General features: G+C 52.4%; 2 protein-coding genes across 3 annotated transcripts; one reads left to right on the top strand and one right to left on the bottom strand.

The window, feature by feature from the left end:
* The first annotated feature begins 3,962 nt into the window (after positions 1-3,962).
* On the top strand, positions 3,963-12,873 carry LOC136451013 (protein CPR-5-like). Of its 2 annotated transcripts, none has more exons than XM_066451733.1 (5): positions 3,963-4,338; positions 4,974-5,030; positions 5,117-5,152; positions 5,231-5,899; positions 11,751-12,873. In XM_066451733.1, exons 1-5 carry the CDS (start codon positions 4,051-4,053, stop codon positions 12,285-12,287), a joined length of 1,587 nt encoding a protein of 528 aa, XP_066307830.1. In that variant the 5' UTR covers positions 3,963-4,050; the 3' UTR covers positions 12,288-12,873. The 2 variants fall into 2 exon arrangements, with proteins under 2 accessions (XP_066307830.1, XP_066307831.1); XM_066451734.1 differs by having other exon boundaries at positions 5,117-5,189; positions 5,343-5,899.
* A 1,644-nt stretch (positions 12,874-14,517) lies between these two features.
* On the bottom strand, positions 14,518-16,185 carry LOC136453918 (CBL-interacting protein kinase 25-like). The gene has a single exon (XM_066454471.1). The coding sequence runs from the start codon at positions 16,109-16,111 to the stop codon at positions 14,678-14,680; it is 1,434 nt and encodes a 477-aa protein (XP_066310568.1). The 5' UTR covers positions 16,112-16,185; the 3' UTR covers positions 14,518-14,677.
* Between the last annotated feature and the right edge of the window lie 145 nt (positions 16,186-16,330).

Below are 16,330 nucleotides of genomic sequence, written 5' to 3'. Positions count from 1 at the left end.
CTAAGTTTTTTTACTTTCTCTATCACATCAATTTTTAGATGCATATATGGAGTATTAAATGTAGATAAAAAAAATAACTAATTACACAGTTTGGTTATAAATCACGAGACGAATTTTTTGAGCCTAGTTAATCTATGATCGGACAAAGTTTGTCAAATACAAACGAAATATGCTACAGTATCCAGATTGCAAAAAAATTACAATCTAAATAAGGCCCTAGTTCGTGTTTTTCCAGAGGCTGAGAAGAGGAACGAAAAAGAACATCTGACAAAAAGCTGAACAATAAAGTGACTTTTACTGTAGCAATGTGTCCTGATGCCGAAGCATACACTACTAATCGCCTGCGTCGGGGCTGCCGACCGACTCCAACGGACTAGGCATAACATGACTCAAATGGGTTGTTTATGGTGTTTTATCCGCACAAATCGATCTCTAATGGACTATGCAAACGAGCGACGCATTTTAAGTGGGAGCCGACCCGAGACGCAAATAAGTGTCCTCCCTCCGTCCTTCTGAGTCTCCGCGCAGGCACCAGGCCCCTTGCGGCGACACTGGCGGCACGCAGCTCCGCCGCCGCGCCAGGGCCCTCCATTTCCCCTATCGCCTTGCCGCCGCCAGAGCTTGTGGCCGGCAGAGCTGCCTTGTCTCCGCGACTTTTCTTCTCGAGCCCGATGTTGTTTCAAGCGGCGGCGACGGTCCGACCGGCGGGCTCGGTTCCGGTGTGGCCGCGGCCAGATCCTTGGCCTTGGGGTCTGGATCCACCGCCCCTCTGGCCGGATCTGTGGTCTGCGCTCCCCGGCGTCCCCCCGGCGTCAGCGCTCGACTGCGGCTCCTTCCAGATCTTCGGCGGCCAATTTCGACCGAACCCGAGCTCCCCAGCGTCCGCGCCCAAACCTGAGGCCGAGCGTCCCAGGCGTCCGCGCTCAACCGCGCCCAAGCCTGAGGCAGCGCTGACCGGCTCTTGGTGGAGAGCGAGGTCCTCGGCAGAGAGATCAACGCGGCGCTGGCGCTGGCGCTGTCACCTCGGCCGCTCAGCGCATTCGCGGTGTCGCAGGTGCGGCTGCTGCTGCTGTTGCCGAGGAGGTCGTCGTCGTGGAGGTGCGCACCAGCACGGCGAGGCGGGTCCGCGGCGGCGTGCGGCCAGCACGGTGAGGCGGGTCCACGGCAACGCGCGGCCGGCGGGGAGCGGCCCGACTGCGGCCAGCACGGTGAGGCTTCTCGTTTGCGTCTGCTGTTGGAAGAAGAGAAGTTTGGGTTCCGTGACCCTTTCGCTATGCACTACCTATACGATCGAATGCCTCTCGTTTTTAGGTCCGGACCATTGGAGACAGTCTTATGCTGCTGACTGCACTCGAATTAGCTGAAACCAGGCATGCTTTGGTGTTTGGTCATCTGATGCCCGCGTGCATGAAGCAGCAGAGGCCGGCCAACTTTTATAATCTGTACTAGTAGATGCTTCAATCATCGGACGGAGCAAACGCATGAGAGTGATAGCTTGGCGCCTCCTTTTTCCTATGGACGACAGCCGGCTTTGCAGCAGCAGCTGGATCCCGGAGCTACAGCAACCTTGGATCGAGGGAGGAGAGGGCACGTGGGAGCAGCTCACGCGTCCAGCGCTGCACTCCACACTCGGATCGATATATCGATCCACTCATCGTACCCTACGAGTTTGGCGTACTCCGCGTGTCGGGGGGGGGGGGGGGGGGGGGGGGGGGGGGGGGGGGGTCGCGGTATCAGACATGAGAAAGGTGTGAAAAGGCGTTGCAGCAAAATAGAGCTTCAGCCGGCAGCATGCAATAAAGTGTAAAAAAAAAGTCCTATATTGTCGAACAGTTAAAGTTTATATATATAAAAGATCTAATATTTGTGGTGTGTAATAAGTATGAGTATATTGACCATGGAATATATTTTAATAGTAAATTTATTTGAGGATACAAATATTGATACGTTTTTCCAAAGCAATATATTCCTATATGTTTTATGTTCCAGTGTTTTTTTACATTCACAAGTTCCAAAGGGCCCATAACTGTAAATTCTTCCCACTTCATATAAAGTTCTTTCTATAACATCAAGCGCGGGGTATTCACCTAGTATAGCTGTGAGCATAAGCACATTTTCTCTTAGCTTGCGAGAGGTACGTGATCGTGATACCTCACACCTCCATATTTCCTACTTTATGATATTGTAAAATTTTTGTTAACTCAGTTCTTGACAAGCCCAATCCTTCTTATATTTGGGCTTCTAAAAAGTCCGTTCCGCCCTGGGCTGCTAGTCCCTTCATTTTTTTGAGAAACGCTAGTCCCTTTACATTTTTTTCCTTAGAAAAAGTCTATTTTGCCTCCCTCAACTATCGTTAAAGTCAGCTTTTCCTCCGTCAACTCTAAAATCAGACATAGCTCCTCCCTCATCCCTCATCTCTCAAAACCGGTCACTTTACCTCCATGTCTATTTTCATTGGTGGTTTTTCTTTTTTCTTTTTATGTGTATTTTGGCTAAATATTTAAAAAATCATAGTAAATCACAGAAAATCATAAAATGAAAAATTCAATTGCATTGGACTTCATATGAGTAGATCTACACAATGAACATGATATGATATGCTGTAATCTTAGATCTATATTTTTATATATTGAATTCATAGCTATAATTTCTCTTGTCCAATTATGGTGAAACTTTTTTGGTGGATTAGTCATTGCATTTTTGAGATGTAGAAAAAATTTCATGCTCATTGGATCATATATGACAGAATTATATATTTATCTATTAATTTATCTTGGTTTATATAGATAAAACTATAACTCAGCCATGCATGATCCAATGAGCATAAAAATTTTGCTACATCTCAAGAATTCAACGATTAGTCCACCATAAAAATTTCATCATAATTGGACCACAGAAACTGGAGTTATGAATTAATTATAGAAAAGCATAGATCTAAAGCTACAGCAAAAACTTTGTACTAAAACATACCATATAATATGTTTATTGTGCAGATCTACTCATGTGGAGTCTAACGAAAATTTCATGCTCATTAGATCATGTATGACTGAGTTATAGATTTAATTTCATTTAAAAACTATTTAACAAACATAAACATAGATAAATCTATCATTCAATCATGCATTATTCAATGAGCATGATTTTTTTGCTACAACTCAAGCATGCAACGATTAGGCCACCATAAAAATTTCACTACAATTGGATCAGAGAAACAACAACTATAAATTAATTACAGAAAAACATAAATATGAAGTTACAAAAAAAAACTTTGTATTAAAGCATACCATATCATATATTCACTGTGTAGATCTACTCATGTGGAGTCCAACACAATTGGATTTTTCATTTTACGATTTTCTATGATTTTCAAAGATTCAGCCGAAATAAACATAAATAAAAAAAAAGAAAAACCACCAATGGAAACAGTCATGGAGATCAAGTGACCGGTTTTAAGAGATGAGGGAGGAACTATGTTTGGTTTTAGAGTCGAGGGAGAAAAAACTAACTTTCGCGATAATTGAGGGAGACAAAATGGACCTTTTCCTTTTTCTTTGAGAGAAGCTAGTCCCTTTACATGACAGCCCAAGTCCTCTTACATTCGGCCTTCAAAATAGCGCGGTCCGGCCCGGCCCAGCCTTCTACTCGATGGGCCGCTGGCCCCCTCGTCAGCTATCGTCAAGCCCATCCAACCAAACGTGCACGTGCCGTTGCGCCGCTCTGCCCCGAGTCTCCCCCAATTCCTTTTTTATTTTTATTAGAGAAAACCAAGAACCTTTCGAATTTTCCAAAGCAAACATTATGGAATTATTAATAACTTTCCCAGGAATTCACTTCAACGGCTAATTCAGCCCCCTGTAATAACTTATTTCTCGCTTTCCCACGACGCTTCGACTGGGACGCTCCGCCCGCCCGTTCCGACGGCGTCCCCGTCCGTCCCACTCCTTCCAAAGCGAAGTCAAAACGGAACCAAATCACACAGCGCAAGGTGTCCTGGCCTGAAGAAAGGAACACCCCAGAACGGTCGCCCTCCTCGCCCCCTGCCCCGCCGAGATGGACACGGGCTGCCTCCACCCACCACCCGCCGACCCCTCCTCGTCGGAGGCGTCGGGAGACACCTCCTCGGCCTGCGGCTCCGCCTCCGCCTCCGCCTCCCAGTCCACCTCCGCCCGGCGCAGCAGGGGGGTGCGGCTCGGGCTCGGGCTCCGGCTGCGGCGAAGGCGGCAGGAGCTGGCCCCCGCCGCTACGCCCGGGGGCGAGGGCCAGGGTGGCGCCGGCGTGCAGGTGCAGGACGACCTCGCGCTGCCCCTCGGGATGTCGTTCGCGGCCGTCGTCGCGCAGGTGCGTCCGTGCGTGCTGCCATTCGCTCGGCCGCCCTCTCCGTAGCTTTCCCCATTTCTGGCGCTGGTGGCGAGGTGCCGACCTGTGTGTATGTCCGCATTTTGCCGTTTACCGTTTCTACCGAATTGTACGTAATTCTCTTAGCGACAATGCATAGGGTCGGTCCACACATAGGAGGCGGGCGCAATGCCAAATACCGCCGCCCTGGATCAATTTCGTTTCCTTTGTGGTTGCAAAATTGCAATTATTCCGAGCAATCGTGCATCAGATGTCAAATGTGGCAGCTTGGGTCAGAGAAGGGGTGATAGAGCCATACCAGTAAGTCGTACCCTTTGGGGCAGGGAAATTGTCACCTTTTTTTTCATTTCCGTGGGGGCCACGCGACTTTTGTTCATCTTGTATTGCAACATTTGCTATCCATTCCGAAATCAAGCATGAGATTACGTGTCATGTGTTCATCCACTCGACAATTTCACTTACATTTCTCCAGAGGCATCATCATTTCACATGAGCGCACCAGAGAAAATCCTATATTTCACCCACATGCAACTTCACCCTAGCATGATCACATGCCATGTTTTTGTACACCTAGGTTTCTGTTCAGGACAATGAGGAGATGCATTTGTTGATTGCAGGTTGTTAATACGAAGAATCCTTCAGGCGAAAGATTACAGCCTGCACTCCTTTCCAAGGTTATTGCACTAAAATTTAACTAATAAAATTTACAAAACCACGAAACCATTTGTAGTTTGAAACTGACTCTGTACTTTGGATGCAGATCTGTACATCGGCAGTGAAGGAATCATTGAGAAATGTAAGCTTAGTTCCCTTTATCACCGCACATCTCAGCTGTAAGGATTCCTAATATATCTTTCACTTACCATTTATATAGATATATGGTAACAAGTTAGACAGTTTTATGAGAAACTTCGAGAAATCGTTCAACAGCACATTGACAACGCTTCATCTTGTTAATGAGATGCTTGTCTATGGACAAGGTGCAGTTCCTCAATGTTCTTCTAAGCATGAAGACTCTGATGCTGCAAGCAAGTTGAGCACTAGTGGTCCACAAAACCCAACGCAGGAAATCAAGCAGGACCTTTCAAATTCAGTGGAAAGTCAGCTTGTTCTGTGTGCTGGTGGCAGTCAACAGCTGACTCGTCGTACTCATAGCATATCTTCTCCTGAAGCTGATCAGCGCATCCTTAATGCATTTGAGAGATCTTTGAAAGAACAAACTCGGTCAAATGAGCTCAAGGAATTTGAGATAAGTCTTAGCATGAGAAAGTTGCAACTTAAACAGTCTCAACTAGAACTTAACTCCTACTCGCACATGTTAGACAAGATTAAGTTATCCTTGGGATTTCAGAAAGCTTCCTTCCAAACGGAGAAATTCAAGACTCAGATGCAGGACACGAGGCATGCACAAATAATGAGGACGCTCATAGATTTCCTTGTTAGTGCAGTGATTATTATGTCAGTTTGCTTTGGCTACGGAACTTATACTTATTCGTACCAAAGGATAACTGATATTACAGCAGCATGTTCAGCCACTTCAAGGGTACGCTCATTATCTGTCTCTTCTTTTTCTATCAGTAATCAATGAAGAATACAATCTTAACAAACCTGTGTGGTAATCAGAAAGATTCTCTGATAGGGACCGAGGTTCCTCCTCTGACCGAGCGTAGGTTGTAGCGGTGGGTGATCGGGGGTCGAGGCTTAAACCGCGATGGACCACGGCGGGGCGCCGTGATCTCGCGGAGCGAGAGGGTGGCGGCGCTACAGTACCGGCGCTACAGTGCCGCGGTACTGTTCACGGGAGAGAGAAGGCGGCGGCTAGGGTTTCTCCCGGCTCCCTGAGGAAGCCGGAAACAATAATTGTTTCTGCTTAATTTTCTCAATAGAGTTTACAGGTATTTATATGTCTCTGAATAATAATAGAAAATAACTCTAATATTATGTAAAATATGATAAATATGGGCCTTAAGCCCCCTAACCCGCCGCATCCTCTAGCCACTGCTGGGCCTTCGCCTGGAGTACTGGATGCCGGTCATAACATCTCTCCCCGCCTTCTCAAACAGCTCGTCCTCGAGCTGGAAGTCGGGGTAGAAGGTGCGGAACTCGTCGACGGACTCCCATGTCGCATCCTCTTCTGGAAAACCATGCCACCGGATCAGCACCTGCCAGGTGTCACGGCGTCGCTGGACACGTAGCGCCTTGGCCGGGTTAGGAGTGTAACGGCCGTCAAAGGTTGGCGCCAGGCTGGCCGGCGTTGCTGGAGCGTCACCGCGGTGGCGCTTGAGCAATCCCACGTGGAAGACATCATGAAGACGGGCACCTTCGGGCAGCTGTAGACGATACGCCACCGCTCCAAGACGCTCCAAGACGCGGAACGGCCCGACATAGCGAGGACCGAGTTTGCCCTTGGCCCCTGGAGAGAGTGCATGGGCTGTGCGGTTGAGCAGCCGCAGCCACACCCAGTCGCCCACCTGGAACTCGACGTCGCGGTGGCCGGCATCATAATATTTTTTGGACAGCTGCTGAGCCTGCAAAAGACGTTGGCGCACCTCGGCGAGGATCTCATCACGGGACTGAAGAAGCGCATCTGCAGCCTCGGTCCGAGCTGTACCCGGCGAATAGGGCAGCAGCGGCGGAGGAGGGCGACCGTAGACGACCTCAAACGGTGTGGCGCGAAGAGCCGTGTGGAAGGAGGTGTTGTAGCAGTACTCCGCCCAGAACAGCCAATCCACCCACGCGCGGGGGCGATCCCCCGTCACACAACGGAGGTACATGGCGATGACCTTGTTCACCACTTCGGACTGGCCATCCGTTTGCGGATGGAAAGCTGTGCTCATGCGCAACTGGACGCCCGCCATCTTGAAGATGTCTCGCCAAACGTGCCCGGTGAACACGGGGTCCCGGTCGCTGACAATGGACAGCGGAAACCCGTGAAGGCGAACGATGCCGTCGAAGAAGGCACGAGCGACGGACGTAGCAGTGTAGGGGTGGCCGAGCGCGATGAAGTGGGCGTACTTGGAGAAGCGATCCACCACCGTGAGGATGACCGACTTGCCCGCAACCTTGGGCAAGCCCTCGATGAAGTCCAGCGAGATATCCGCCCACACTTGGGTGGGGACGTCTAGGGGCTGCAGCAAGCCCGCGGGCTGAACCGTCTCCGTCTTATTGCGCTGGCATGTGGTGCAAGAACGCACCAGGTCCTGCACCAACACACGATCACGAGGGATGTAGAAATCTGCACGGAGTCGATGTAGCGTCTTCTGGGTGCCCTCATGGCCAGCTGAGTGAGCCAAGAGGAGCACTTGCTGGCGCAAGTCCCCTTGGTCCGGCACGTAGACGCGGGAGCCATGGATCAGAAGGCCGTCAGCCAGGCGCCATGGGGCTGCCAGCTCCCCCGCCTGGAGCTGCGCCAGCAGTTGCTGGGCGTCAGGCGCGGCTGCTGTTGCCCGCCGGATGGCGTCCAGAAGCTCGAAGGATGGTCCCGACACAGGTAGGGCTGCTGCAGCCGCGGCCACCAGGACGGCTGCCCCCCCATCTGCCAAGTCCCGGCGAGAGAGAGCGTCTGCCACGATGTTCAAGCGGCCCGGCCGGTACTCGACCGAGAAGTCGAAACCAAATAGCTTGCTGATCCATTGATGCTGCGGAACTGTAGACAATCGTTGATCAAGCAAAAATTTCAAGCTGTAATGGTCAGTGCGAACCAAAAAGTGGCGCCCCCACAAATATGGGCGCCAATGACGAACGGCCTGAACCAAGCCGATCAACTCCCGCTCGTAGGCCGCCAGGTTGATGTGACGGGCCGCGAAGGGACGGCTGAAGTAGGCGAGGGGCCCGACGCCCTGGTGGAGGACGGCGCCGAACCCTACGCCCGACGCGTCGCAGTCGACCACGAAGGGCTTAGTAAAGTCCGGCATCTGAAGAACAGGTCCTGTGGTCAAAGCGCGCTTGAGCGCCTCGAATGCCCCCGAAGCATCGTCGTCCCACACAAACGCGTCTCGCCGCAAGAGGCGCGTGAGTGGGGCGGCGATGATGCCGAAGTCCTGAATGAATTTCCGGTAGTAGCCCGCGAGGCCGAGGAAACCACGCAGGCCACGGGCAGAGCGCGGCAGGGGCCACGCAGCCACGGCGGCGACCTTGTCAGCGTCCATGGCGACGCTGCCCTCGGAGATCACGTGGCCCAGGTAGGCCACCGACGATGCGCCAAACGAGCACTTGGATCGTTTCAAGTGAAGGTGGTGTACCCGAAGCGCGTGGAGGACGATGTTGACATGCTGCAAGTGCTCGGCCCATGATGGACTATAAATTAATATATCATCAAAAAATACCAGCACAAACCGCCGCAGGTAAGGCCGAAGGACGTCATTCATCAGCGCCTGGAAGGTTGCCGGGGCATTGGAGAGCCCAAATGGCATCACCAGAAACTCGAAGTGGCCCTGATGGGTGCGGAAAGCCGTCTTGTCGATGTCCTCCGGGTGCATGCGCACCTGATGATAGCCGGAACGAAGGTCAAGCTTGGTGAAGAAACGAGCCCCATGGAGCTCATCCAGCAACTCGTCAACCACCGGAATTGGGAATTTGTCCTTGGAGGTCTTGGCGTTGAGGGAGCGGTAGTCGATGCAGAAGCGCCATGACTTGTCCGCCTTGCGCACCAGCAGGACGGGCGCGGAGAACGGCGAAGTGCTCGGCCGAATGATCCCTTGGGCAAGCATCGCTGCACATTGGCGCTCGAGCTCGTCCTTCTGCAGCTGCGGGTATCGGTACGGCCGCACCGCCACTGGGGCCGTCCCGGGCAGCAGGTGGATGCGGTGGTCGTAGGAGCGCGCCGGAGGGAGCCCAGTAGGCTCGTCGAAGATGTCACCGTGCTGCGCCAACAGGCGATCCAGGAGAGGTAGCCGCGGGTCAGTCGTGACCGCGGTCACCGGCTGCTGTGGGGAGGGCGTCTGAGGGCCGGGCACGCCCTGCCAGGTGACGCGGCGGCCCTCCCTCCAGAACGCCATGGTAAGGGCGTCGCAGTCCCACAACACGGGGCCCAATGTGCGAATGAAGTCGAAGCCGATGATGAAGTCGAAGGCGCCCAGGTTGAGGCCAACACACGTGATGGTGAAGTCCTCGTCGCCGATGCGGACGGGCACGTTCCGAGCAATGCCCTCACACGCCACGTGCTCACCATTGGCGACCGTGACACGGAGGTGGTCACCCCCAGCTGGAGACAGGCCCAAACGGCGCAACACAGCCCCTTGGACAAAATTATGAGTGGAGCCGGTGTCGAGGAGGGCGAGGAAACTCTCGTCTTTGACGGTGACGGGGAGCAGCATGGCGTTGGGCGGCCGGATTCCTGCAACAGCATGGAGAGAAACGACAAGGGCGTTAGCAGCATCTGCTGCATCACCGGCCACACCTTGGCCGGCCGGCTCGTCTGGAAAAGCGGCTGCGTCGGCTTCTGCAGCAGGCACCTCCCCGGCTGCCTCGTCGACGAAGTCCGTAGACTCGAGGTAAAACAGCCGGGGGCACACATGGCCCCGGACATAGGGCTCGTTGCAGTTGAAGCACAACCCTTGACGGCGGCGCTCCAACTGTTCCGCCGGCGTGAGGCGACGGAACTGACGCACGGGAGGGGCGCCCTGCCCGCCCGCGGGGCCAGCGCCCGGCTGAGCTGGAGCCCCCGCTGCTGGTGGCGGGGCACGCGGGGGCAGGCCGGGACGAGGTGGAGGCCGGGCACCCCGCGGGGGTGGCGCCGTGGGCATGGCTGCCGCGCGACGCTCGAAAGCCCGTGCCAAGTACATGGCCGTCTGGATGTCCTGGGGATCGCGCATCTCCACATCCACCCGAATGTACTCGGGAAGGCCCCCGACGAAGAGATCGGCCTTCTGTTTGGCCGAGACGCCACGTGCATGGCAGGACACCGCCTGAAAGCGGTCGGCGAACTCCTGGACCGTAGATTGGAACGGCAAGCGCCCCAACTCCGCCAGCCGAGTACCGCGAACTGGCGGTCCGAAGCGTTGGCGGCACAGCTCGACGAAGCGCTCCCAAGAAGGCATGCCCTCATCCTGCTCGAGGGCGTAGTACCAGGTTTGCGCCAGGCCCCGGAGGTGGTACGACGCAATCCACGTTCTGTCGGAGGCCGGCCATCGTTGGCCCCGGAAGAATTGCTCGCAGTGGTTGAGCCAATTCAGGGGGTCTTCCGAGCCGTCGTACGTTGCGAACTCGAGGCGATGCGTCTTGGGCGGCAAGCGGTCGAGACCGCCCCCCATGGCCTGCTGAGGGCGCTCGTAGGGACCCTCCTGGTCGGCCCCAGGTGGCACGGCCGCGTAGGCCGCCACGGAGTCGCTGGTGTCGTGGAACAGTGGCCCGTCCACGCCGCCGTACAGGGTCCCTGCTGCATAGGGTCCCCCATGGGCGACCGTCGATGGAACCTGAGGGATGGTGGACCGAGGCGGCGCCGAGGAGTATAGCGGCGCGGTCATGGAGTGGTGCGCCGCCGAGGATCCAAGGGCCCAAGCCGGAATCGGCGACGGCGAGTGCGGAAATTGCAGCATATGGATCGGGACCTGGGACACCGACGGCTGAACGGAAGTCGACGGCGACGGCATGGAGTCCGTAGGCATCCCGTAGGGGTAAGTGATTTGCGGCACCGAGACGGATGAGGGCAACGGCAGCGGCGGATGAGGAGGATGTGACGGCTGCGGTGGTGGAACCACGTACTGGCCGCTCAGAAACGCCTTCATCATGTCCTGCAGTTCCTTCACGCCATGGCTGAGATTGACGATGGAGGTCGTCACCTCCTCGGGCGTTAACAGCCGCCGCGGCGCGACGGTGGTCGGCAAGGATTGGGAGGGCGGCACCACCAGAACGCCCGCCGTAGCAGGGGGCGCGGTGGAGGCGGTCGGCACCGGCGGGATCGCCGGCGATGGCGCGGCGGAGGAGACAGCGGGGGTGTCCATGATCGACAAGGTCTCTGGTAAAGCTGATAGGAACCGAGGTTCCTCCTCTGACTGAGCGTAGGTTGTAGCGGTCGGTGATCGGGGGTCGAGGCTTAAACCGCGATGGACCACGGCGGGGCGCCGTGATCTCGCGGAGGGAGAGGGTGGCGGCGCTACAGTACCGGCGCTACAGTGCCGCGGTACTGTTCACGGGAGAGAGAAGGCGGCGGCTAGGGTTTCTCCCGGCTCTCTGAGGAAGCCGGAAACAATAATTGTTTCTGCTTAATTTCCTCAATAGAGTTTACAGGTATTTATATGTCTCTGAATAATAATAGAAAATAACTCTAATATTATGTAAAATATGATAAATATGGGCCTTAAGCCCCCTAACCCGCCGCACCCTCTAGCCACTGCTGGGCCTTCGCCTGGAGTACTGGATGCCGGTCATAACATTCTCTCTTGTCTCTCATGCAGGGATCTAAATCATGGTGGGTGCCAAATTCAGTGTCAAACTTCAATTCCGGGTTGCTCTTCATAAGATGTCATGTAATAGCTGCAACACGGATGTTCTTTGGCATAGTAATGATTCTGGCAATTGTTTGGTTAGCATTCCAGCGTTCTGCAGTGTCTGGATCAAGTATGCCAGTAACTTTCAACATCATTCTGTTGGGAGTTATTTGTGGCTTCGCTGGAAGGTTCTGTACCAACACACTTGGTGGCGATGGGAACATGTGGCTTATATGCTGGGAGGTTCTTTGTTCCATCCATTTACTTGGAAATTGTTATCCATCGGTCTTGTACCGTGTTCTTCATGGTCCTATATCTGTATCTGATAGCAAGGAGTCTGTCTGGTTCCCGTATTGGATTCGCCGCTGGATGTTTTATGCTGTGCTGGGGTTTTTTATCCCAGCCTTGAATGGCTTACTGCCATTTGCTTCTCTTTCTGACTGGAATAACCATTTCACTAAGGAGCTAAAATCCATCTTTATTGGTGAGAAAATTGAAGCCTGAATGATCGTGGATGCAACAATTGGTGCAATGATGTCCTTTTTGAGTCAGCTGTGCAGAGAAAAAAATGGAAGCCTGAATGATCTTGGGTGCAATGAGTGCACAATGATGTCCTTTACGTGTCAGCTTTGCGGGCAAAGATTTTTGAGAAATGAAATAGTTGTGTTTGAGAAGCGATTCAGAAGTTCAGCTTGGCGTTTCCCAAGAGAATACATTGGATGGAAATTAAAGGCTCCGTTCAATAAACAAGTTGATTGTACTTCTGCAGCAGCCACTAGCATATTGATCCAACTCAATGTGCTTTCATCACTGCCTCGTACCATCCCACCACCAAAATCAAAGCTTCAGATGATCTAGGCTTTGACCTTTGTGATATTTGTGTCTATTCGACTTCAAATGGCTTTAAATGCCACGATTTGCCCCAGGCATTTTAATTTCATGATGCAAGTTCCCCAATACAGTTTAGCGCGTAGACAGGTTCACCACCAGTTGGGAACTCTGCTGCGTCTTTCGAATTCCTTTTTGTTGTCTTTGTTGTAGCTCTGATAATTTGTTTGTTCATTGTAAATATCAAGAGAGCGGTTTATCTGGTGGTGGCTGCTTACTCTATGTGGTGGTTGGTTTGTGTATGTTGTCTCCAGGCTTGAGAGAACACAGCCTGATGTTGTACTTGTTCAGTGTGTTCATGTATTGCTACTTACCAGTTTGTACATGCACTTGCATTTAAGCCCAAAAATTGTTAAGGTTTTGATGCATATATTTCATAGTACGGGATCATATACCCAGTCCTGTACTTCTCCAGGACTGCAGTGGTTGAGCGTAGAACGGTAGAGTTTCTGACGGCACGGTACAAACTGATATAGCCTTAAGCATGCCATTGCGTGGCTAGTTGACAATAAACAGGCTGTAGCTGCTGTCATGCAACAAATGCACAGATTACAGACTTGCACTTCTTGTCACTAGGATTCTCAAGGTAAAATGTCGTTTAATTACAATCGATGTGATATTCACAAGGCGCCTGGATGTACACGGGAACTACTTAAGCCTTGTTTGTATGTATGTGTATCCATTCAATCTATATGTGTTGGAGTGGATTGGAATATAATTTAGTTTAATTCTACTCCAATACATTTCAATACACGTGGATTGAGATAAATATATGCACATCCAAACAAGACCTTAAGTTACATGCGTGCGCTTACGATATTACCAATGCAGATGCTTATGTTGATTCATCATCACTAAAACTCATAAGTAGGGGTGAAGCTAGGTTATGTAGAGTGAGGGCACATGCCACTCAAAATTTACTAGTAGTGGTAGATGACAACTTTTTACCATGAGTGCCCACACAAATGAATCATAAGATCCTCACACACCTCCAAATATAAGACTGACTTGATAATCATATTAGTTATATTTTTTTTCTCTAGGTTGTCTTGCATATAAGGCGGTGGCTATGCCGCTTCTAGAATCCATGTATGAAACTGTAATACAAAGCAAAAGCCAAATGCTACAGGACTAGTACAGCCTTGCCAGTTCCTTGCTGCATCGATCGAATATCCGGAGCACTCCGCTTCAGCGTGTTCCTATGATGATTTCTAGACCCGGAGCGGGATTTCTCTAACTCATGCTTTTTGTTGCATCCTGTGGACATGAGACAAAATGCTACGACGATTACTTCTGATCACCATAACATGTCCCTACTGCGTGTCTTCGGCCATCTTTTTGTCTCCTTATTACTTCTGATCAACAGGAATATTTCCCAAAAACTTGTGTTGCTTGCAAAGTTGTGGTAAAATTCCTGTCCAAAAGATGTCAACCATGGGTTTATTCTTATGGAAAAATAAACATACAAAATTGTCACCTTTAAGCATTCAGCCTCTTCTTGCCTGATGTTCTACTAGTCCTAACAGGAGGTCTTAGAAACACATAAAATTTATTTTCCTTGCTCTTTAGATAGGTTAGCTACAGGAAAAAAATGAAAGGAGTGTTTTCCAGATGCACTGAAAAATAGTACATTTTCCGTTAATAAAACAACATGTGCACTAAACAACAGATTCTGTTTTCCAAATGCGGTAACGAACAAAAGTGAAAAGTGTACACCATGATACACTTAGTACTGGATGAGAAAGCACATGCCTAGAGTTTTTAGCAACTTACAGCCTGTTCGTTTCGTCGTAAACGATCGTGGATTATTTACTGCTGGCTGGTTTGGCGTGAGAGAAAAATACTGTTCCAACTTATAATCCACGATCGTATACGAGCAAGCGAACAGGCTGTTAATTAACACTAGTGCCATGACACACCATTAAGGTATTAACACTATCAAATCTCCTAATAAACTAGTATACTACTAACATAGAACTAATGAAATAAAATTAAAGATACTAGAATCATCCAGAGATGGAGGCCATGCACTCGGCGTTGTCCTCCGGCAGTCCGTCGACTAGGCCACGCAGGCCGGGCTTGAGCTCATTGTTGCAGAACTGCCGGTACTGAGTGGTGTCGCCAGCCTTCTTGCAAATCTTCACCATGACGAGCTCAGGCGTGAGTTCGAAGATCTTGGCCGAGATAAGGAGCACGCCCTGGTTCTCGTTCCTCGTCTCCTCGATGCTCACCTGGTATTCCTTGGTGCGCGCCGTGAAGCTGACGTGCCCAGCGATTTCCTCCAGCTTGGAGATGATTTTGGACACGGGCGCGGCAGACACGAACCGCATCTGCTCGCTCGGCTCCTGGAACAACCCAGACAGGTCGAGGCTCGGTGACGACGCGATGATGTCGAACGCGTTCAGACTCTTGGGGCGGCGCATGCGCGGCTGTGCTTGGACGGCGACGCTACCAGTACTCTCGAGTGTGGTCAGCGACGGCGCTGACACCGAGGTATGCATGGGGCACGCCATCAGGGAGGCCGGGTCCCCTGACGACGTAGATGACGCCATCGACTCGTCATCAGAATAAGAGTCAGAGTCGCGCAGCTCGGGCTCGCTGAGGCTCCGTGGGATCTCCTTGAAGCCCTTCTTGAACCAAAGATTTTCCTTCATCTGCGGTATGGCGATACGGCGCACCGGGTCGGGGCATAGGATGCGGCGGACCAGGCCGACGAGGCCGGTACTGAACCACGGCGGGCAGTGGTAGTCACAGCGGCGGATCATGTGGTACAAGCTGGTGTCCTTATGATTGAAGGGGTAGCGGCCTGCCACGAGCGCGAAGAGGACGACGCCGCAGGCCCAGACGTCGGCCTTGGCGCCATCGTAGCCGCAGCGCAGGAAAACCTCGGGCGCGATGAACATGGGCGTCCCACAGATGGTGTGGAGCAACGCCTCCCGCTGCGCCGTGCCGGCGAGGGCCGAGAGCCCGAAATCGGTGACCTTGATGTTGCCCGTGGCGTCGACGAGAATGTTGTCGGGCTTGATGTCGCGGTGGTACACGCCGAGCGAGTGGCAGTAGTCGAGCGCGGACACGAGCTGCTGGAAGACACGGCGGGCCGAGGCCTCGCTGATGCCGCGGCCAGCGCGGTGGACCAGGTGGGCGTTGAGGGTGCCGCCGCCGACGAACTCCATGACGACGAAGATGCTCTTCCTGGTGGCCATGACCTCGTGGATGCGCACGATGTGGGGGTGGCGTACCCGGCGCATGATCTCGATCTCGCGTATGATTTGCTGCTGCACGGCACCTAACTTGGACATGTGATCCTTGTCCATGATCTTGATGGCCACCTCCTCCCCGGTGCCTATGTTGCGCGCGTGGTACACCTTTGCAAAGCTGCCCTTGCCGAGCAGCCTGTCGAGCTCATACCGCCCCATTAGCAGGCGGGGGATTTTCCCCATGCCGCTAACGCCCGCCGGCGGCGGGAGAGAGAGCCTGTGTGTATCAAGATTCTTGTTCTATTAGGGCAGGCTAAGATGCATGAGGAAGGAAGGAGGTTAGATATGTGGGGTGGAGAGGGGACGGGAACGGGACTCGATCTCGTGTGACGTGTGACGGACTCGGACGAAGCTGGGAGTTTTGTCTTTCTAATCGCGTTTATTTAGTGTTTACACCGAAAC

The sequence above is a fragment of the Miscanthus floridulus genome, chromosome 5 (assembly GCF_019320115.1).
Source record: "Miscanthus floridulus cultivar M001 chromosome 5, ASM1932011v1, whole genome shotgun sequence".
NCBI lineage: Eukaryota > Viridiplantae > Streptophyta > Magnoliopsida > Poales > Poaceae > Miscanthus > Miscanthus floridulus.
The sequence above is the reverse complement of the archived record's forward strand: the minus strand, read 5'-3'. Positions and strand labels throughout refer to the sequence as shown.

What these genes read in the sequence shown, in the direction of transcription:
- LOC136451013 (XM_066451733.1), top strand. Translation starts at nt 4,051, where the DNA reads ATGGACACGGGCTGCCTCCACCCACCACCCGCCGACCCCTCCTCGTCG. An exon ending in TCGCGGCCGTCGTCGCGCAG is followed by an intron (nt 4,339 to 4,973) that starts GTGCGTCCGTGC and finishes TGTTGATTGCAG; the next exon opens with GTTGTTAATACGAAGAATCC. An exon ending in TGAAGGAATCATTGAGAAAT is followed by an intron (nt 5,153 to 5,230) that starts GTAAGCTTAGTT and finishes CCATTTATATAG; the next exon opens with ATATATGGTAACAAGTTAGA.
- LOC136453918 (XM_066454471.1), bottom strand. Translation starts at nt 16,111, where the DNA reads ATGGGGAAAATCCCCCGCCTGCTAATGGGGCGGTATGAGCTCGACAGG.